This window comes from Lonchura striata, chromosome 2 (assembly GCF_050655825.1).
Source record: "Lonchura striata isolate lonStrDom1 chromosome 2, ASM5065582v1, whole genome shotgun sequence".
Taxonomy (NCBI): Eukaryota; Metazoa; Chordata; class Aves; order Passeriformes; family Estrildidae; genus Lonchura; species Lonchura striata.
The window spans coordinates 720,179-741,739 of NC_140704.1; the positions used below are offsets into that span (position 1 = coordinate 720,179).

Consider the following 21,561-nt stretch of genomic DNA (forward strand, 5'->3'; position numbering starts at 1 on the left):
ATCAAGATGCAGTTCTGCAACTGGTAGGAGCAGTACAAAAACCTGAACAAGTGGCAATTGTGCACTGTAAAGCACATCAATCAGGAAACTCCAAAATTTGTGAGGGAAATCGAAAGGCAGATTGGACAGCTCGACAGGCTGCTTGAAAGGTACAGACAACAATGGGATTGGTCCCTTTAAAACTTAATGTATCTTAATTCAATTTACCTCCACAGCCGAAATATTCAGCAGAAGATGATAAATTGGGACAGTTGCTGAATGCACAGAAGAATCCAGAAGGGTGGTATGTAACTGCACACGGACAGATAGTGGTACCGCCCTTGGTAATGGCAGAGGTTCTACAAATTAAACCTAACGAATGTCATTGGGGTGCAGAGGCATTGGTAAAATTTCTAAAATGTTATTCGGTCTCAGTACGAATATTAACAATGGCAAAATCAATAATGTCAAAGTGTGAGATCTGCTTGGAAAATAACCCAGTGGCTAGACGACAGGCACAGCTAGGAAGGGTTCGGGTAGGGATAGAACCAGGAGATTATTGGCAGGTAGATTTTGTAGAATTACCAAGAACTCAAGGATACAAATATTTGTTAGTAGGGGTTGATACATTTTCTGGATGGCCAGAAGCCCTTCCCTGTCACACGAACCAAGCAAAAGAAACAATTAAGTGGTTACTACAAGAAATCATTCCCAGATTTGGGGTACCTCTAGGGATATCATCAGATAGGAGACCCCATTTCATAGCCAGGGTGGTAAAAGAAGTACGTAGGTTGCTGGGAATAACTTGGGACCTCCACACACCATGGAGACCCCAGTCAAGTGGACAGGTGGAGAGGATGAATCAGACACTAAAAAGGCAAATCAGTAAAATATGTCAAGAAGCCAAACTGCAGTGGTCAGAGGCTTTACCAATAGCATTGCTGAGAATCCGGATAAAGCCTAGGTAGGAGTGGGATGTCAGTCAGTCCTTATGAGATATTGTATGGGAAACCATAGGAATCTCCTGGACCCAATCCAAAAGTACACATCACAGGAAAACAGGAAGTATATAACTATGTTCTGTCTCTTGGGAAAACTTCAGCATGGCTTCAGAGCATCCTCGTGTGGAATAGGCCGCTGACTCTCGAGAATCCTGTCCATGACATACATCCAGGAGACGAGGTGTACGTTAAGAATTGGAATGAAGAACCATTGAAAGAGAAGTGGACTGGACCCCATCAGGTACTACTGACCACCTTTACAGCAGTCAAGGTAGCTGGAGTGGACTCCTGGATAACTACTCTGAGTGAAGAAAGCCCATCCCAGACTGCGGACTGTGTAAACTGTGCACCAACAAAGTTACAGATAAGATGTGTTTAATTGTTTCAGGAATGTTACCAGTAATTGTACCAATGCTCATTACATGGTCCTTGGGATGTGGAATGCAAAAAGATCAATTAACCACTCTTCATTCTAGAATGAAGAGAAAGGTGCAGGCAGAAACACAGGTGATAAAGGTTTCCAATGCAATTCGGGCTGAGAATGTAATGATTGGATTAGTTAAAGATTTTGCCAAAATGCAGAACACTAGCAGAATAACTGCCTGTCTGCCAATACCTAAGGCAGCGGGAGACCCAATAAACTGGGGAATCATAATGACAAAACTGCCTGAAATACAAAAGAATAAAACAATTATATGCAAACAGGTACCAGAATCAAGACAGGTAAGTAAGACCTGGAAAGTAATAAGACAATGGTTGCATCCTTTGAGTCAACGAGACTGTCTTCAAAATAATGGCACAATAGGATATCCTATAGAATGGGCGGGGGGCATCCCAAATCAATGGCAATGCTACTTACCACATTATAAAAAGGTAACAGAAAATGTTACAGAAACCACTCTGGTGTGGAGGTGTGAGGCAGAAGATCACAAAGGTCAAATAGAGCCTTGGTACAGTGCTTGGTCTCTGAGTATACTTCAAAAATTCCAGTACATGGCTACCACTCCTTGGTGCATTACATGGGAAGGTTCAGAAAATGAAACAAATCCAGCAGTAGTGAACACTGCCACTAGTAGTGGAACACAGACAGACAAAGTAAGTTGGTGGGCATGTAATAAAACTTATGATTGCACTTCTGATGACATAGAAATAAAACAAATTCCACCACTGGCAGTGGCCTTACAAATTGGTTGTGCCTGCAGAGGTATCAAACACAAACAGGGTAAAGTGAATTATAAAATACTTGTAGGATGCACCAAGAGTACACTCCGAAGTCCAGGACAATTTGTATGGGCAACAAGTGATGGTACCTGGACAACCCATCTACCTGTTGATGGGAAAGTAAAAGAAATTACTTTAGGCCTCCCCACTTTGTGTCCAATTTAGAAAAGTCCCCATTTAAGGGAAAAGATGAACTTCTGCAGATAAGAACAAGACGAGAAGTTCCAGATAATGAAAATCAAGATGAAACCTGGCAAGAACCCTCTAGTGGAGTGAAATTTGGGTGGGCCTTGGAGTCTTTACTTGGTCCTACAGCAAACTATCAGAATAAAAAATGTTGTACAAACTTACAGGTCAGGTACATAGATGGCTAGGGTCACTAAGGAAGGATTTAGAGAATTGAATGTACAATTACAAGCCACACAAAAATGACCTTACAAAATTGATTTGCCTTAGATTTGTTACTTCTGAAAGAGCATGGAGTGTGTGGATTTTTTAAGGGACAGATTGATCATTGCTGCATCCACATCCCAAATGTAACTGCAAATGTAGAATATGACATCAATCAGTTAAATAGAGCATGAAGTACAAGAAGAGCAGAAAGATTTGACTACAAGCTGGTTAGACAAAGCCTTTAAAGGGTTAGAGTGGAATGTGAGTTCATTAAATCTATCATTGAGAGTGTAATAATCCTATTATTGTATTCTTAGTAATTTGGTTAGTCTACAATATCCTAAAAAGAAAAATACGGAAGAGGACATCCTGGAACCAGAAAATAATCAAGGCACTGACACGGGATCCACACCCATCATCCTCTGATCCTCCAGTCCATGATAACGTCCACGTCAATCCCAGATTTGATGAACATCATTTTGTGGTGGTTTGACACGGAAAAAGAATTTTTTCCGGGAGGAAGAGGTCGATTTAAATACTGACCAATTGAAGGTGGACACGCCTCTGAGAACACAGAGGGGTTAAAAGCAAAATTCCCAAGAAAAGTCACTCTCTTTAGTTGCAGTCAGCGTGCAGTGCAGAACTCTCCCCTGCCCGGCCGTGGCTGGGTGGGGAGGGGAAGGCCCATAGGCTAACTGAGGTAAGCCATAGAGTAAAGAAACTAAAACCAAGCTAATTCTTGCAGATAAAAGAGTAAAAAAATCGAAGATGTCTCTGTTCCCCCCCCAGAATTTCTCTCCTGAGACAGTAGAAAAGCAGCGGGGGGGGCACAAAGTGCTCAGTCGTGTAGGAGTTGCTAGAGTCTAAACACCAAGCCATCCAAAGAATTTAAACTTTTAACCTTTCCTTAAGAAATAAAAGCTTTATAAATTTTCCTTTCCCCTCCTCAGTTTAAAAAAAGAGAAAGAGAGACACCTTAGACCCTGGGATGTTAGAAGGAGAAGTTCTAAATGAGAAGGGGACAAAGAGTAGTTTTTAGCTAGACTTTTCCGTGTTAGCCACAAACTAAACCAATCTTCTCCTCCAAGAAAAACTATGTTTTAAGAATATGCCAGTAAGTCAAGAAACCTACTTCAGCTGAAAAAAGACAGGAGTAAACAGAAAAAAAAGTTAGAGAGTTTATAGTAGTGCCCACTGTCCTCAAAAAAAAAAAAAGAAGAGAAGAAAATCTCTGTTCTTAAACCCTCAGCCCCAGGGGAAATAGAAAATAGGGGGGACTGTAGTCCTAAACAATGAAAAAAATAAACTGTTATTTTCTCCCCTCTTAGCAAAGCATCCTTAAAAAAAAAATCCTAAAAGCAGTCTATCCATCCATGCATTAATAGTGAAAACACTGTACATAAAAAAGAAAAGAGTCACCATAGCAAACTTTTCTCCGGGCGGTGCCATGTGTGACATGGAAACACAGGATGTTCCAGCTGTGCTTCTTTAGAGGTCTGTGGCACAGGAGAGACTCCTGTGTTCCTCAATGAGCTAAATATTAATTGTCTAGAAAGCAGAAACCTGATTAAAGTCCAGATTGTGTCTCACTGTAATTTATTAAAGTTGAGTAGTGGGAAAAAAGAATGTTTTGCAAGGTTTTCATTTTAATCTTTGTGTGCTTTTTTTTTTTTTCCTTTTTTCTTTCTTTTTTTTCTTTTGTAATAATAGCTTAATAAAGTTTTTTCCCTGTTATTAAGCTTAAGCCTACTTTACTCTGTTCTCAATTCCACTTCACAACATTCAAGAGAAAAATTACATTTTCATAAAGGCACTGGCATTGTGCCAGTGTCAAACCATAACACATGTATAAACTTAGGAACCAAAGACTGTATCAAGTGAAAGTATTTGCACTTATGATGAAGTGAAAATACTTTCAAAGGGGGGAAAATGATAGTAAAAGGGTTTTTAAATCATGGGGATTTAGGGTTAAAAGGAAAAATAAGCTTAGTAGGCCCTGGAAAAACAAACACTCTAAGCACACAGAGAACTCAGACTTGCTAGAACTGCACCGTGTAACTAGTACATGATAATTGATGATTGATTAGTAATTAAGTATAATTACTGTTTCATCATAAGAATAATCATGAGAAACTCTGGTCAGTGACCTAAGAAAGATCACGAGAAACTCCTGTCAATGTATACAACAGAACAATGTAAGTTTAATAATTAATATGTGAGTTGTGTAAGGATAGAATATAAAATATGTTCAGCTCGAAAGCCGTGTTGGAGTCAGATTTGGGTCTGTGCTCCTGATTTCAGAGCTCTCAATAAAAGCACCTGCAGAGAATCATATCCCGTGATTATTTGTGTTTCCTAACGCTAACACCAGCACAGCAAGGAGAAGAAGGTCAGGACACATCCAAATCCATCTTGTCCCCTTGAACCCCAGTCCAAAAGCCCCAAAATTCTGCCTTTTCACCCTGTGTTAACTCAAATATCACACTGCTCAAACCCTTGTGGTCTGTAATTCCTCACACAGAGTTGGCAGCTTTTTCCACGGGCTAAAATCCAAGCCACGGGCGTTTGTGACTTGGTGCCAGGGCTGGGGTGTGCTGGGCTCCCACAGGACACGGAGGGGCACCAGGAGGTGGCACCCAGCAGGAGCTGCCCTGCTGCCTGGCACCTCAGTGCTCACCCAGTGCCAGGGCCTCACAGAGCTCCTGCCGTTGTCTGCTGGGAGTTTTCCTGCCTGCACAGGGATCTCACTGCTCTGCTTTCTCCCAGCTGCCCAAAAACACCTCCCTGTGAAGTGAGGCCTGGGACACTCCTCACCAAACCTCCCTGGACAACCTGTAACATCCTAAATTGACACTGGAGCTCAGAGCTCTTTAACTACTCCCAAGGATGCTAAAAGGCTCAACTTAGGTTTTAAAAATAGAGAAGTTCATTTAATTAGCTTTAATGGAAAAAGTATTCTCTGTTACACCACCCAAGTGTGTTTATGGTTACCTGGGGAAAAGTGACTGACTTCACACACATTTGTGATGGCAGATCATGAAGAAGACATTTTAGGGTGTGACATCCTTAAAGGGAAGCTTTGCCAGTTGCCAACCAGGGATCTTTGGTCCTTTGGACCCAACAAAAACACAAAAAAGAGTAATCTTTCTGGGAAGAGTAGGAAAATCAGTCTCTTAAAAAGGGCTCCACTTTTACCTGTCTCTAACTAACATTAACCAGTACCCTGTGCCTCCTGCAGCCAAACAAGGGATAAATGAAGTAATCAAAGATTTAGAACAAAGGGCCATTCTATTTAGGATGCATTCACAATCCCCCTGCTTGACAGGTGATAAACAAAGACAGGAGCTGGCATTTAGAAATTGATTGTCCAAGGCTTGATGCCGACACAGAACCACTCCCTGCAGCAGCCCCAAATATTGCACCGCTGCTCTGCAGGAAGCTGCACACAAAGGGATGGCAGCCTGGCACAGGAAAGATGGTTTTGATGGTCCCAAACCTGCATGCACTGGGAAGGAACACAACCCACCTTCGGCTGCCTGCCTCAGGGGTTTATGCACCCACCCAGCAGAGCACACAGTGCTTCAGCTGAACTCCACGGAAGAAAACCTCAGGAAGGAGAACAGATTTATCACTGCTTTGCTGATGTGCTGGCAGCAGGTGAGGAGAAAGTGCAGGAAGAACAGCAGCTCAGGATCCCCAGAACAGATGAAATGGGGAGGGGATAGAAGTGCCCTCAGCTAAGAGCCCAGGCCCCCCTAAAGAGGCGGAATTCCTGGAACCTGGGGGTAGCAGGCCAAGCTGTAATTCCAGCTGAAACCATTACAAAATTAGATGCTACATCTACCCCCACTACTGAAAAGGAACCTCAAAAGATGCTTGGGGATACTGGAAAAATCATATTCCTGGATTTTCTATAACAGCAAGACCCTTGTACACATTGATGAGGAAAATCCAAAACTGGGAATGGCTTGAGAGCCACAAACAGGCTTTGCAAATGCTGACAGAAGAGTTAAAACCAGCAATCACTTGGGTCAGTTCATGCCAGTGATCCTCTAACAGCTGAATGGGATTTTGCTGAACATGGGACTTGCTGTAATTTGTTCCAGAAAGGGCCACACGCACCCAGAGAAGCATTAGGGTTCTGTTCCACAGCACTTAAAGACACTGAAAACAGAAACAGTGCCTGGGAGAAAGGATTATTGTCCCTCACCTGAGCTCTTGGACAAACAGAAAACATTCAACAGCAGCAAGCTGTGAAGAGCCAGGAGCTTTCAGTCTGGGCCAGTGTCCAGAAGGGCAGCACGCAGAGGGGACTGCAGTGACAGTGCACAAACGGGCTGTGTCTCAGCTCAAAGGGGCTCAAATCCTACAAAATCCCAGAGCTGGACTCCAGGCAGGCAAGGCAGACAAGAGCCACGGAGCTGCTCCTGCCCTGGGTGCTCCTGCTCTCAGCTCAGCCTCTGGAGCTGGGGATGCCTGGGGCCAAGGACGAGGATGGGCACTGGGGTGCAGAGCCTGGAACTGGAGAGGAGCAGGGCCAAAAGGAGCCAGCAGTGCAAGCAAAGGGAAATGTGCCTGTTGTGGTATTAATTAAAGGCTCCCTTATTAATTAAAGACACTACGATCAGACTAAGAATGGTTTCTTGCTTAGATAACGTCAGCCTTCAAGGCCAGGAGATTTATAAGGTTGTTGGTTGTGGTCTGGGATGGTCACAAGTTCTGTGCTGTAAGACAGTGCAGAATTTTCTGATCCAGGCAGCACAGAGTGTGTTTTGCTTTTCTGACCTGTCACCTTTCTTTTTTTCTACTGCAATGTGAATACTTTTATCTAATAAGGTCTGAGTACATGTACACATACATTTCTCTATTATAATATCTGAACTCTTAGCTTATTCTATTACAATCACATTACTACATTATATACTATAAAACCCTTCATTATCTAACACAGTTTCTTACTATTTAAGGCATATTCTTATAACTGTAGAAACATAAATTTATGATTTCTCTGCTCAATGTCTGCATACTTTGCTTTCACATCACTCAAGGCTTCTTCTAAGGCTGAAAATCAAACTCTTTTGTGTTTGTGAGGATTTCTGTCTTTTCAATTCCAGTGTGATGGTGCAAGACTGGGCCAAAAAAGAAGGTATTCAATGGGGTTTTTCATATACCTTATTACCCCCAAGCAAATGGGATTGTGAGGTGTGCCAATGGTTTGCTAAAGCAGTGCCTTAGGCCACGTGAATCTGGCTGGGATAAAAGGTTACCCTCTGTGTTATGTCAGATACAATAAACAACTTATATCCAACATCATAAATAGACAAATAAATAATATATATTTTATTTATTTTATATGTGTGTTCGTAGATGTATCTATATCTACATCGATACAAGTAAAATGATGGGTTTGGGTTGTCCTTAATGATATGCCTTGTCACTGTAACTGGTTTTTGTCAGTAATCATTATATGTATCTATATATATATATCTGTATCAGTGTGTATATATATATATAAAATTAATCATTATATATCAATATATAATCTATATATATATCATTATTATATATCTATATCTACATCTACATCTATATCTCTCTATATCTCTGCATATATATACATATTTATAAAAATATAATAAATAACTGTTCTAGACCAATGGCTAGCCCTGTTCCACAAGCTCTCCTGAGCCCCGTGTCCCTTTTAGCAGCTCCAAATGGCAAAACTGAAGTTTTTTAGTAGGACTGGCAGGGAAAGTCAGTCATGCTGGGGCCCGTGCCCGGGTGGCTCTGGGTTCTGATGGCACAAGGAGCCCCAAAGGAGACTCTGATCCACACACTGGTCCCAGTCTGTGTTTTGCTCCCAAATGTGGGAGCCCAGCACACCCCTCTGGCTGCCCTGGCTGTCCCCAGCCCTGGCACCAAGTCACAAACACCCATGGCTTGGATTTTAGCCTGTGGAAAAAGCTGCCAACTCTGTGTGAGGAATTACAGACCACAAGGGTTTGAGCAGTGTGGTAGATGAGTTAACACAGGGTGAAAAAGCAGAATTCTGGGGCTTTTAGACTGGGGTCCAAGGGGACAAGATGGATTTGGATGTGTCCTGACCTTCTCCTTCCCCTCGCCCTCCATGCCTCGCTGTGCTGGTGCCACTTTTCTGTAGGTTTAGGACACGCTGTCCAGTATGGATTCTAGATATTGGCAGTCCCTGTAAACATGGCACAGGCAGCTCTGGGTATAAAACACAAACGCTGCCCCGGGTGCCACGCGGAGTGCCAGGCCGAGCTGCTGGCAGAGCTCGGCAGGGCAGGGACAGAATGTTCCAGAGAAGGGAAATCACCAGCCTTGAGCAGCTGGGAAAAGGGACACGGGGCTCAGGAGAGCTCCTGGAACAGGACTGGCCATGGGTCTAGAACAGCTACTTATTCTATTTGAAACATATATCTGCATAGGTATAGATGGAGATGTAGATAGAGATATAGATGTAGATGTATAGATATAGATATAGATGTAGATATAGATATATAGATATAGATAGATGTAGATATAGATAGATATAGATATAGATGATATAGATATAGATATAGATATAGATATAGATATAGATATAGATAGATATAGATGTAGATATAGATTATACAGATATAGATGCAGATATAATGATATAGATGTATAGATATAGATATAGATATAGATGTAGATAGAGATGTAGATATAGATATATAGATATATAGATATAGATGGTATAGATATAGATTAGATATAGATATAGATATAGATATAGATATAGATTATATAGATATAGATATAGATATAGATATATAGATATATAGATATAGATGTAGATATAGATAGATATAGATATAGATGTAGATATAGATGTAGATATAATGATATAGATATAGATAGAGATACATATAGATATAGATGTAGATAGAGATGTAGATGTAGATATCGATGATATAGATATATATGTAGATAGATATATAGATATAGATAGATGTAGATATAGATGTAGATGTAGATATAGATTATATAGATATAGATGTAGATGGCTATAGATATATAGATCTATAATAATGAATTCCAGACTCCTTTGGCTCTGGGGCTGGGAATGAGGAGTTTTACACTCGGGGTCACCGCGACACCCGCACCCCGAGAGGGACCCGGGACCGAGCCCGGGACCGAGCCCGGGACCGAGCCCGGGACCGAGGCCGGGACCGAGGCCGGGACCGAGCCCGGGACCGAGCCCGGGACCGAGCCCGGGACCGAGCCCGCAGCGCCCCCGCGTGGCGGCGGCCGGAGCTCTGCCTCCCCCGGGACGGCAAGAGGAATTCCCACCTAAAGCTCCTGCAACAGCGCTGTCACAGCTCCTGCTGGATTTGTGCTCAGTTTCCGCTCATTCCATGAAAAGATTTGCATGATGGGAATTCCACACCAAACATGTGTTTTCCAGTGGCCTTCCTCCAGCTGGAGCGATGCTCCTTCTGGAAGGAGTGACAACCCAAATCTACACACTGGTAAAACCCTGCTCAGCATTGTTAAGGTGCAGAACATTTGAGCTTTCAATTGTTTGGATTCATATCTGCTTATGGTTTGTGCCAGTAGTTCTGCAGCGTATCTGAGTTATTGCTTTGGAACGCTCTAGTGTCTTCAGATTGTCACAGGGGGTGGAAAAGATTTCCCCCTGAATGTAACTTGAATTTTCATATGATTCTGGAATCAGGTTTGTGCACCTCTTCCTATCTCCCCGGGGTAAGGTGTAAAATGCCCCATTGCAGCAGGAAGAATTGGAGTTTTGTTCCACCTGTGATCCCCCTGGGGCTATAATCAGATTATTCTGTAGCACATACACACTTGGTCAGGTTATTGGTCAGCTTAGAGCTGTCTAACACCTGACATGGTGAGCAAGGACATGAGAAATGCTGAGCTTCACTGAGGAACACTGGGCTGAGAACCATGAATGGAAGTGAAGGAGCCACTGACCCATCACTGAACTCTTCCAACCACTGCAACTGAAAAAATAACTCCAGGAACTTTCCTGGATCCTGATTTGCATCCCATCTTTCCTATGATTTTTAACCTCAAGGGGTGGGAAGCATCCTGATCTACTCAGACTGGTAACAATACAGGTAAAATTACTTGTTTGGGTTGTCCTCAGCTACCATGAACACTCTGGATTTAATGCTATACCTTGTCACTGTAACTTTTTTATCAGGAATCATTATATATCTACATCTATCTATCTATCTATCTATCCATCCATCCATCCCCTGAGCAGGGGGATTTGCTTTGTGGTTACTCCAGGGGCTGAGTGAAGGAACCTGAACATTTCCCCATTTCCATGGGAAGCTCCATTTCACTCCCAATATTTTTTTTTTTATTCCTTTGCCAGCTTTAACACAGGCACCTCAATATCTGCAGTGTTTATGTTGTGCTGTAATCTACTGGCAGTTTTTGTTTTATACTGGGGAGTGTTTGCGATTAAGATTTTCCATCTATTTCCTGTTGGTTCAATAAATAATTCATTTTGTTTATAATTAATAATAATAATAATAAATAATTCATTGTATTTAAAGACACCTCATTTGCCATCACTAGAATGTGTGGCCCAGAGGGAGTCCTTAGATTTAAAATGTTGTCAAAATTTGAGGCTAAGGCCTGCCTGGCTCTGGCCCTGCACATCACAGGAAGGTGCTAACAACCTCCAGCTCCCTCCTGGAATAGAAAATAATATAAAAGATACATAATAGAACAATAAAGAATATAAAATAGAACACAAAACAAGCCAGTTTGCATTTGAAAAACCTATTTCTGCTCAGCTTTGTTACTGGCAACAAACAAGAAGAACTTCGTAATGACTTTTGAGGTAATTGCAGGATTTATCTCTAAATTAGACGTTTCCTGAAATATCCAAATGCATCCCCAAAATGGCAACCTTGCCCCAAGGTTTAGGTCTAAATGTTGAAGTAATTTTCTTTTGGTGGTATGAATAATAATAATAATAAAAGTAATAATTTTGTTTCTGTGTTGCATCACTGCTCACCAAGGGCAATGCCAAGGGGAGATAATGAGAATACAATGGGAAGACAAGGGAGATAATGAGCACAAAACACAGGCCTGGGAGCACGAGTGCAACTGGCAACAGCTGATTATCCCAGAGGACAAGGGAGGAGAGGGACTGGGCACACGCACAGAAGGTCAGTGCCAAGGCTGGGGGAGCTGGCAGGGAGAGGAAAGCTGAGGAAATGTGAAGAGCAAAAATGGCATTTCTAAAACATGACCTCGGAGAGCAGCAGCTGGGGGTGAAGGATGGGTCCCCAAAAGGACAAATCATCAGTGAGAGGAGCAGGGTGGTCACTGATCATTTATCAAAAATGATAAATGCATTAGTGCTTTCTCTTAACAGCACCAAGATCAAGACCCTACTTAGGGGTAAAAAGAATTTCTGCTTTCAGGTGGGAGCTGGCCAGCTGGAAAGGACAGAGGGACATGAAAAATCTTAATGTGCAAAACTGATGTGAGTGGCCATGAAAAATGGATTTGTGATCTCAGAGGTGTTCCAGGAAAAGGCTTTCCATGGAAAACAGCCACAGGTGAGACTCCCCTGGCAGCCTGTGCCTGGCTCTGCTCTCCCAGCCCCCGGAATGCCACGCTGGCAGCAGTGCCAGCAGCAGCCAGGGTGGCACATGGAATGCTGAGCCCTCACCCCTGAGCCCAGAGTCTTCTTTTAACAAACTGGGGGAGTTTGCAGCTCCCCCTGCAAACGCCCTGGAAGGTGAGGAAAGCTGCTGTTGTATAGAGCTGCAACAGGATAAAACCAAGCAGGTGTGAACTGGTCCTAGAACAGCCAAAGAAAGTCAGGAGAAGGTTCCTAAGCAGGAAATTCCAGCAGTGGCCCAGAACTCCCTGTGATACAGAGCTGCTGTGGTGGGGAAGGAATTCTGAGACACTGCACCTGCATCACCTTGCAGGCCCCTTCTGGACTCTGACCAGAAAATTCCTGAGGGTTTTCAGTGCTTTACCTGGAGCACAGGTGTTGCCCAGATTTTTAAAAGTGTTTTCTTTTACAGTTCTTTCAGAAGTCTTAAAGTTCTGATAAAACTCCTTCAGCCTTCTAATCTGTTTACATATTTCTACTGGAGTTCTCCTATACTATTCATGTAAATAATAGTCGTTTTACATTCTTCTTTGTAAGAGAAGAGAACTAATAAACTGTTAGTTTAACCAGTGTGGCTAAAGGAGTAATTCCATCCTCCAATCCACAGTCACCTCTAGAATTCTATAAATGTCAAATACTCAAATAAAGCACTCTCCTTTTCAGCCTTTAAACTCACCAAGCGTTTATGTGCTTACTTCGTGTCCCATAGCAACACACAGGGAGCTCTGCAGCACAGCTGTGAGCTGCTCCTGGGGCAGGATGTCCCTCACCCCATCTCTCACCTCCTTCAGGACAGCAGCACCTGAGCCCTGCCCAGCCTGGAGCAGTGTCAGAACTCAAAATGTCCCTCAGACATTTTTAGAGGTTCCAGGCCTTGGTCAGAAGCATTTGAGACCCTGGCAGGCAGCTGCAAACAGCTGGGATTTTGGGTTTGAGCCATGGAATGAGTTACCAACTTTGGAGGTGGAACAAGCACTCACAAAGGGTTAGATGGGATAGTAAAAGTAGTTACAAAACAGAGGGGAAATTTTTTTAGTATTGTACAGGGGGGTTTTAGCACTTGTACAGGGGAGATTTTTACTTTGTGCATGGGGGTCAGAAGTTCTAAGATGGAGGAAAGTGGGCTGATCCTGTTCTTCCTCCTTCTTCTTCCTCACCTCCATGTTCTTGGTGATGTTGGCACTCACAGATTGGTTTAGAGTAGAAAAGCACTTTGTAATATAGGTAGTAGGTACTGGGGGAAAACTATAAACATGTAATACGTACTATATAAAAGATAGCAGCAGCCCTGGGTGGGGAGAGAGAAGAAGACACAGACAGAGAGGATGTCAGGGTGTGTGTGTGCCTCTGCCTGAGCTGTGAGCAAACCACAGCAGCTCAAGGAGAAAATCTTTTAGGTAACTCACAATAAACTGCCTTGAGACCGAACAGCAAGAGGCTGCAGAGTTTTTCTTTGGAAGCTCGGCTTGGAGGAGAGACTTTTCCAGCACACGAGACCCCAGAGCAAGCCCAGGGTTCTCACAGAGCAGGAGCCCAGCCCAGCAGCAGCTCCCTGAGCCTCATTTGTCCCTCAGGGCTCATCAGGACATCAGCATCCCAGCCCTGCCCAGCCCTGTGGAGCAGGAACCCAGCAGCTCCCCAGCCTCACCTGTCCCTCAGGGCGTGGTTCCTGATCTCCTCCACCAGCTGGAAGACGCGGGCCAGCGGCGAGCGGAACACGTCCACGGCCAGGAAGTTCTTCTGCCACGGGGACACGGTGGCTTTCACGAGGATCTGCTGGATGTAGGCCACGGGAGCACCCACGTACTGCGGGGACACACGGCAGCCTCAGGCCCCGGCCAGGGGTGACGCCGGCCAGGGGACAGTGCAGAAATCCCCAACGGGATCCCAGGACTGCTGAGGAATGCACCTCGAGCTGCTTCATCTCCTCATCATCACTCTCATGACACGGTTATGACAATGGCAAGGTGCCAGCAGCTCACATCCCCGCCAGCAGGCAAAGAACTCAGCGTTATAACTTATTTAAAAGTTTTCTGAGCAATCACACAAAGCAAAATCATATTGACAGTAGCTCTGTCTAACCACTATAAGCACACCTACCTTCAGCTAAAACAGTGCTTGTTAATTTTGAATGCAATATCTGCTTGTAAGCCTTAAAACACAGTGCACTGAGTTCCACTGTTAAGCTCACAACTTCTTAATATCTTGCTAGACATACTTTCCCCAAACCCTCTGATTTTACAGATTCCCACAGCCAGGGAGCTCCCAGAGAACCAGAGCAGGAAGGGCTCTGTCCTCCCTTCCCAGATGAGAGGTGCAGCACGGCAGGGCTCGGCAGGAGCCCGATCCTCTGCTTGCATCGCAGGGACCTCGCGCCCCGCGGGTGCCACCTGCGCTGTGCCAGCTCTGCCAGCCGGGCCGGGCTCGGCTGTCCCGTGGCACCGGGGCAGCCCCGTCCCTCCCCCTGGCCCGGGACTCACCCAGTCGGGGCGCTCGCCGGGCTCGCCGCGCCGCGGCCCCGGCGGGGCGTAGTCCTTCAGCGGGGTGCTGAACTCCACGGGGCCCGTGCCCGGCAGCGGCAGCTTCAGCAGCGGGGAGCTGGGGGGACACGACAGCAGCTCGCTCACTTGGGGTGGTCACGGATGTTTATGGCACAGGAGGTCAAGGAACGAGCGGGCACGCTTCGGCAAAGAGACACACACAGGGCTCGGCCTCCGTGGGCCAGGCTGCTGAACCACAGGCCTTCCTTCTCTGTGGGAATCCAGGGTTCCCTCTGGCTGCCCTGGCAGGTCTGGGACCCTGGCAGGGCTCAGGAACCCCCTGGACAGAGCCCCCAGAGACACTGGCTGTGATCTCTATCCATGGAAAAGAGTTTTCAATCTTACAGGATCAATTACCAGCTCTGAGTGTTTGATGTAAGTAATAATTAAGTGTGGCACAGGTGCAAAAGTAAAATTTTAGGATTCTAGATGAGGGGTCCAAAGGGGACAAGAGGGAGGAAATTGGGTGTGCGTTGTCCTTTTCCTCCTTCTTCATGCCCTCCATGTCTCACTGTGGTGTTGGCATTTTTCTGTTGGTTCAGGCTGGGGACACACTGTCCAACATAGGTGACAGATATTGGCACGTTCTTGTACATCCAGCCCAGGGAGTTTCTGGTATTTAATGTTTGTCACATCCCACTGAGGGCAGAGCCCCACACGCTGCCCTGCAGGACAGAGCTGGGCAGGGCAGCAGAACATGTGAGAGATAAACAGAATAAACAACCTGGAAACCAGCACAGATCAATTATAGCTTCTGCTTTGGCAGTGGGGCTGAAAGACAGAGACTTTCTACAGTCTCAGAATCATCAATACCTCAGATTCTGACGTAACTGGCATCCCTGGGTGGGGACCACAGATTCCAACACTTCTCCCTTGGAAAGGGATGGAAAAGTCCTGGGAGGGAAAGCAGGGAGACCCTGCAGGGCCTCTCCTGAATTCCTCCAGCCCAGTTAGCTGTGGCAAAACCCAGTAAGGCCATGGCTCAGTGCCTGTGTATCCCACCCAAACCCCAGACACTGCGTGGCTGCTCCCTGCCCCAAATCCTTTATAGTCCTCTGCTTTTCCTCATTTAAATTCAAACTATCTCCAAAACTCATCAATAACTTCACTAGTCCTCACAGCACTTTTAAGAGCAGCAGTGAGACACCAAAACTATGAGATCTTGATCTTCTTGCTGCTTTGCCACCACAACCTCCAGTGATCGTAACTCTTGTCCCAAAACAGAGACTTTGAACTATTCAAAAACTGACAACACGAGGTTACAGAGAGTTTAGAATGGGAATTTTACCTCCAAATGTTCTCAAAAGTGGTTAAAAGGAAATCAGAATTGAACTGGTGGGAAAAGCAAGGCTGCTGGCACACAGAGATCCACTGAGAATCTGGAATTGTCAGCACCAAACTGATCTGGAGAACAGAACTTCAGGCTTTTTGTGGCCTTACAATTCCTCATATATTTCCCTGTTTGTAGATTAATTTTGTGGCAATATTGACACACTAAATAGAAAGGCCTTGGAATTGTTTTCCTGCAAGGCTCTGCCCACTTCATTAGGGATTAGCTTGGATCATCAAGGGCCATGGAGGAACAAGCAGCATCTAAACACAAGGCTTCAGAGAGAACAACAAACAGCTGAAAAAGAACAATGAAATCAGAAGCCAAGCTTGTCAGATTTGCTTTTCATTGGGCTGACAGAAATACATCTAATTATTAGCATTTCATTGTGCAAGAGTAGGGAAGAGAAAAAGGAATAATAGGTCAAGTGTAAGTGATAAACAAAGCAGAGCACATTCAATAGATGATTAAGGAGGAACTATTTTTTCCCTAAATGATTTCAGTGTTGGTGACTGTGTCCAGAAATCCAAGGAAAAGACTTGAGACTCACAGAAGGTGCTTCTGCAGGGGGTATTCCCCATGAATCCCCTGTGAGTTGGGAGGAGTCAAAACAAACGTTTTTTGTAGAATTTGATAAATTTTCGATCAGAGATTGTTCAGGTTTGTTCTGGCTGTGGAGCGTCCCCTGGCCTGGCTGTCTGTGCTGGCAGTGCTGCTGCTGTCCCAGTCCTGTCCAAGGGGATCTGTCACCCCTGGGACCCCCGGGGCAGCAGGAGCCTCCAAGGGCAGGGGGCTCAGCTCTCCCCAGGGCAGGGCCAGGAGCTGACTCCAGGTGGGATGAGCAGCTCTGCCGTGAGGCCAGAGCAGGATGGGATCCTCTGAGCTCTCACTCCTGGTTCATGGCTCAGCCTTGAGGGAAAAGGGATCCTCGTGGGAGCTTGGCCTCCCCGGTTTGGGACCCACCAGGTGCTGGCAACACGGAACGTGGAGTGGTTTGGGATGGAGGGACCTTGAGGAACATCCAGTGCCACCCCTGCCGTGGCAGGGACACCTCCCACTGTCCCCGGGTGCTCCAGGCCCTGTCCAGCCTGGCCTGGGACCCTTCAGGGGCAGCCCCAGCTGCTCTGGGTGTGCTGTGCCAGCTCTGGGTCACTGGCACTGCAAGGGTGCCCAGAGGGAAGAACAGCCCCACCTCAGCTCCAGGGAAGGCATTTTCAGCACTGGGGTTCGACTCTCCTCACATTTCCCTTTGTTAGAATTTTTTGAGGGGAACACGAGAATGGAAAGCACAGGCAGAGGAGGGAAGAACAGCAGGACCTGAAGTGGCCACAAAGCAAACCACAGCAGCTCCAGCTCAGCAGGAGGAAGAGCCTCTCTCCATGGAGGGGCAGCTGCCCAGGGGGGCTGGAGACACCCCAAACCCACCTGGACACACCCCAGGGACCCTGCCCTGCCAGGGGCCTGGCCTGGGTGACATCCAGACCCCCCCAAGCCCACCCCTCCTGGCACCTAACAAAGATGACAGGAAAGCTCAAGTTGTTCTGGTTTTGGGAAAGGCTCTTTCCAGATGCTCCTGAAACTCCTCTGAAAGCCCAGAATAAAGGAAACACAGATCCTGCAAGCAGCTGGGACTGGTGAGCTGCAGCAGGAACTGCATTTCAGGCAGCAGCAGGAGGGAGGTGCAGGCACAAGTGCTCATCCAAGCACCTGACAGATTTCCAAGACAGCTCAGGGGGCCAGGAGAGCTCCAGGCAAGTCCCTCCCTGCACATTCCCCCTTCCCAGCCCCGAGGGCAGAGGGAAGCAGGGAGCTGCCAGGTCTCAGGGAGCAGCAAAGGAGCTGATCCATGGAATTAAAGCAGCTCCCAGCTCTGCTGGCTCCCAGCAGGACAAGCTTTTGGCCTGTGTGCGGCCAGGACAGAGCAGCTGGAACGCCACTGCTGAGGAGGGAGGGAATCTGCTAACAGGTCCTGCCAGAGCTGCTGGCAGCAACAGTGCCTCTTTAGCCTTGGCAAGTGCACCAACAGCCTGTCCCTGAGTGAGTGGTGGTGGCTGTGCCCTGCTTCCCTCTGACAGGGCCTGGAATTCTGCACTGGAGAGGAAATTCCCCTTTCCTGCTCCCAGTGCCATGCTGAAAGCCCAGAGGAGACTCTGCTCTCTGGGGATCTGGAACATGAAGAGTCTGGCTCTAATTCAGGTCCTCTGATTGCCACATGCCAAGGGTGAAACAGAAGAGTGCAGGCTCCAGGGAGAACAGGACAGGCAGGTGTGCAAAGAAAGATCACTTTCCTTCTCCCCATTTTTAATTCATGGGTTTGGAGTCCACTACCAGGTGCTTGAGAGTTACTTTCATCTCATTTATTGCTTCACTTAGTCAATTAATTTTTACTTATTAAACCAGATGAAGACACTTCATCACTTCATCCCTGCTGTTTCTTTGGTCCCACAAAAGGAGACGACAAAACCTCTAAATTCTAAATAAAAAGGAGCTTCTGGGTGGGCCCAGAAGGGAGAACCCCCCGTCCCCAGTGGCACGAAGGACTCACCAGCAGGCCAGGATGCAGAGGGCAGTGAAGAGGATGATGGGGATGGGGTAGGAGGCGCAGAGCAGCCCGTGGCTGTAGAACGCCCGCGAAATCCTCTCGCGCAGCCTTTCAGTCAGGGTCATCCTCACCTCCAGGCCATCCCGGGCACCTCCAGCGTGGGCAGCCCCTCAGGGAAGGCTCTGGCTCCAGCTACGGAGGGCAAAGGAGGAAAACAGATCAGGAGAAGGGAATTAAACATCATCAGCTCGTTTGAGAAAGCGTTCAGGAATGAGTTGTTCCCTGGCAGGGTGGCAGCCCTGGCACAGGGTGCCCCTGGAGCCCTGGCAGTGCCCAGGGCCAGGCTGGGCAGGGCTGGGAGCAGCCTGGGAGGTGTCCCTGCCATGGCAGGGGTGGCACTGGATGGGCTTTGAGGTCCTTTGCAGCACAAACCATTCTGGGATTTATTTCTTGGTTCTATGCAATGACTGAGCAGATCTCGACCTCACTGTCAGGACTGGACCATCTCTGTTCCAGGAGGAACTCAAGAACAACGTGGATCTGCTGCTCCTGTGGCACAAAATACATCAAAAGTGGCTCTCTGACCAGCCTGAGCTGCCAAAAGCTGCTCTGGGGAGGAGCACAGCACTGGCAACAACTTCAGGTAATTTCAAGGAGCAAAACTTTCTATTTACTCTCCTCACGTGCTGTCCAACAGGAGGAGCATTCTGCAAGAAAACTCAGAGCATTCCAAAGCCACTGTTTCTTTATCACTTGGGCGGGCTGCATATTAAAATCTGGCATCTTTATTTGCTTTACGCTGTGACAGAGCTCCTAAGAGTGAGCAGCAGGAACTGTTCCTGCCCCAAGGCATTTCTGCAAACAGAGATCATCTAAGCCAAAATAAACCTGTGGACAAATGTTAAAGGAGAATTTCTTGCCTCTTGCATGACTGCAGATCCAAGCCAAAGTCTGCTGGAAGCACGAGGGCAGCAGGATGTGCCCACCCTGCAGCCCCACAGGTGACATTCGTGGCTCAGGTACGAGAGGTGGACACGCAGCACAGAATCCCAGGATGAGTGAGCTGGGAAAAGCCCTCCCAGGCCACTGCCCCACCCTGTGCCCCACGGCCACCGTGTGCCCAGCCCTCCGTGCCACATCCAGGGACAGCTCCAGGGACGGGGGCTCCAGCACTGCCCGGGCAGCCCTTGCCAACACTAACCCACTCTTCAGTGAAGGAACTTCCCCAGTGCCCACCCTGAGCCTGCCCTGGCCCTTCCCTCTCGGTGGGAACTCCAAATGTCCCTCAGACACTTTTGGAAGTTCCAGGGGCAGGTCAGAAGCATTTGAGACCCTGGCAGGCAGCTGGAAGCAGCTGTGATTTTAAATGTGAGAACAAGAAGATCAAAAAAATCACAAAATTTAAATGTTATAGTAGGAGTAGTCACAAAGTAAAAAGAGACATTTTGGAGTGCTGTACAAAGTGGTTTAAGTCCTGTACAGGGGTGTTTTGGTTTTGTACATGAGAGTAAAAAGTTTTAAGATAAAGGGATTTAAGCCTATCCTTTCATCCCTCTTTCTTCTTCCTTACCTCATATTCTTAGTAATATTAGCAGTCACAGATTAATTTAGAGTAGAAAAACACCATTTAATATAAGTAATAGACATTAAAAAAAACTATAAACATTTAACACATAATGTACCATATAAAAGATAACAACAGTACTAGGCAGAAAGAAAAAAAAAAAGTCAAAAGTGTGTGTACCCTTGCCTAAGCTACTAAGCAAACCTCAGCAGCCCAAGAAGACAATCTTTCAGACAACTTACAATAAACTGCCTTGAGACAAACAACAAAAAATTTCTGAGCCTTTTTTTAAAAACACAGGTTAAAAGAAAAATTCTTCCAGCACACAAAGCCACCCACAAGCTTAGGTGAACTCCACCACCTCTCCTCCTGTACCTGGCTCCTGTGGCCTGCATTCCTCCAAAAACAAGGCTGGCCAGCAGAAGGAAGAGATGGAAAACTTCCTTTTGTGGGAAAAATTAACTCAACCTTGCTACTTTTCCTCTGACAAAAGCTTTCATCTCACTCAACAATAGTTCCGTGTTCCAAATTCTTTACATTTCTGTCTGAAAGGCTTTACAGCCTTCCCAGGAGCCTCCCAGGACACTAAGAGCAGGGAAACACAGCAGAGCCCACTGAGCTTAGAGGACAAACTAACCAAGGTAGAAAACTTTCCTTTTTCTAGCACAGTCACCTGGGGTTTTAGGCGTGCTCAACTCCATTTCCCACAAAATGTTCTGGAAGCAGGCCCCAGCATTAGTGTAATAAAAACATACAGCTGAGGCAGTGAAGCCTGGAGGTGGAAAATACAGGGAAAAATCCAAAATAAACCCCTGTCCCACGGTACTTTTCTTGCATTCAACACATCCAATAATTTGCTCCGTCACGTCGCCTACAGCTGAACCTCCAAAGGGAATCCCAGTGTTTTCCAGGTACAAGCCCGAGCTTGGCAAAGCAGGGACAGACCCAGCATGGGCCTTGTGGCCCCACACGTTGGGAAGGGTGGATAAATGTAATTGCCTGGCAGAAAACTCACCATAGGACAGCCAGACACCCACAGCCCCTTTTCCAGCACCCCTTTTCCAGCAGCCACAGAGGCGAGGGCTGGCCTGGCTGTCCCCAGCTGCCCTGCAGATGGACACCCCAGCCCGGGGCAGATGTGCCATGTCAGGAGTGCTCCTGCCAAGGCCCTGCTTGGGGAAGGGCAGGGGAGGAAAGAAGGAGGAATTTACTAAAAATGAGAATTTCTGAGGTCACTGGGTTGGTCTGTGCTGGTGCCCAGGGAGCAGCTCAAAGTGATGCTCACACACCTGAGGGCCAGGTGGGCCAAGGACCACCAGCAGTAACCCCCCTG

General features: G+C 46.4%; 1 protein-coding gene across 2 annotated transcripts in view; it reads right to left on the bottom strand.

Moving 5' to 3' along the window:
- Positions 1 to 21,561, bottom strand: part of SCAP (SREBF chaperone) — a 60,987-nt gene that overhangs the window by 29,354 nt on the left and 10,072 nt on the right. Inside the window, exons 2-4 of one of the 2 annotated variants that reach the window (XM_077790073.2) lie at positions 18,668 to 18,856; positions 14,733 to 14,850; positions 13,901 to 14,058 (exon numbers count right to left, since the gene is read on the bottom strand). In XM_077790073.2, the coding sequence (XP_077646199.2) occupies positions 13,901 to 14,058; positions 14,733 to 14,850; positions 18,668 to 18,789 (398 nt within the window). In that variant the 5' untranslated portion in view covers positions 18,790 to 18,856. Of the gene's footprint in view, positions 1 to 13,900; positions 14,059 to 14,732; positions 14,851 to 18,667; positions 18,857 to 21,561 lie in introns of those variants that run through there. The other variant, XM_085572854.1, reaches the window with a different exon arrangement.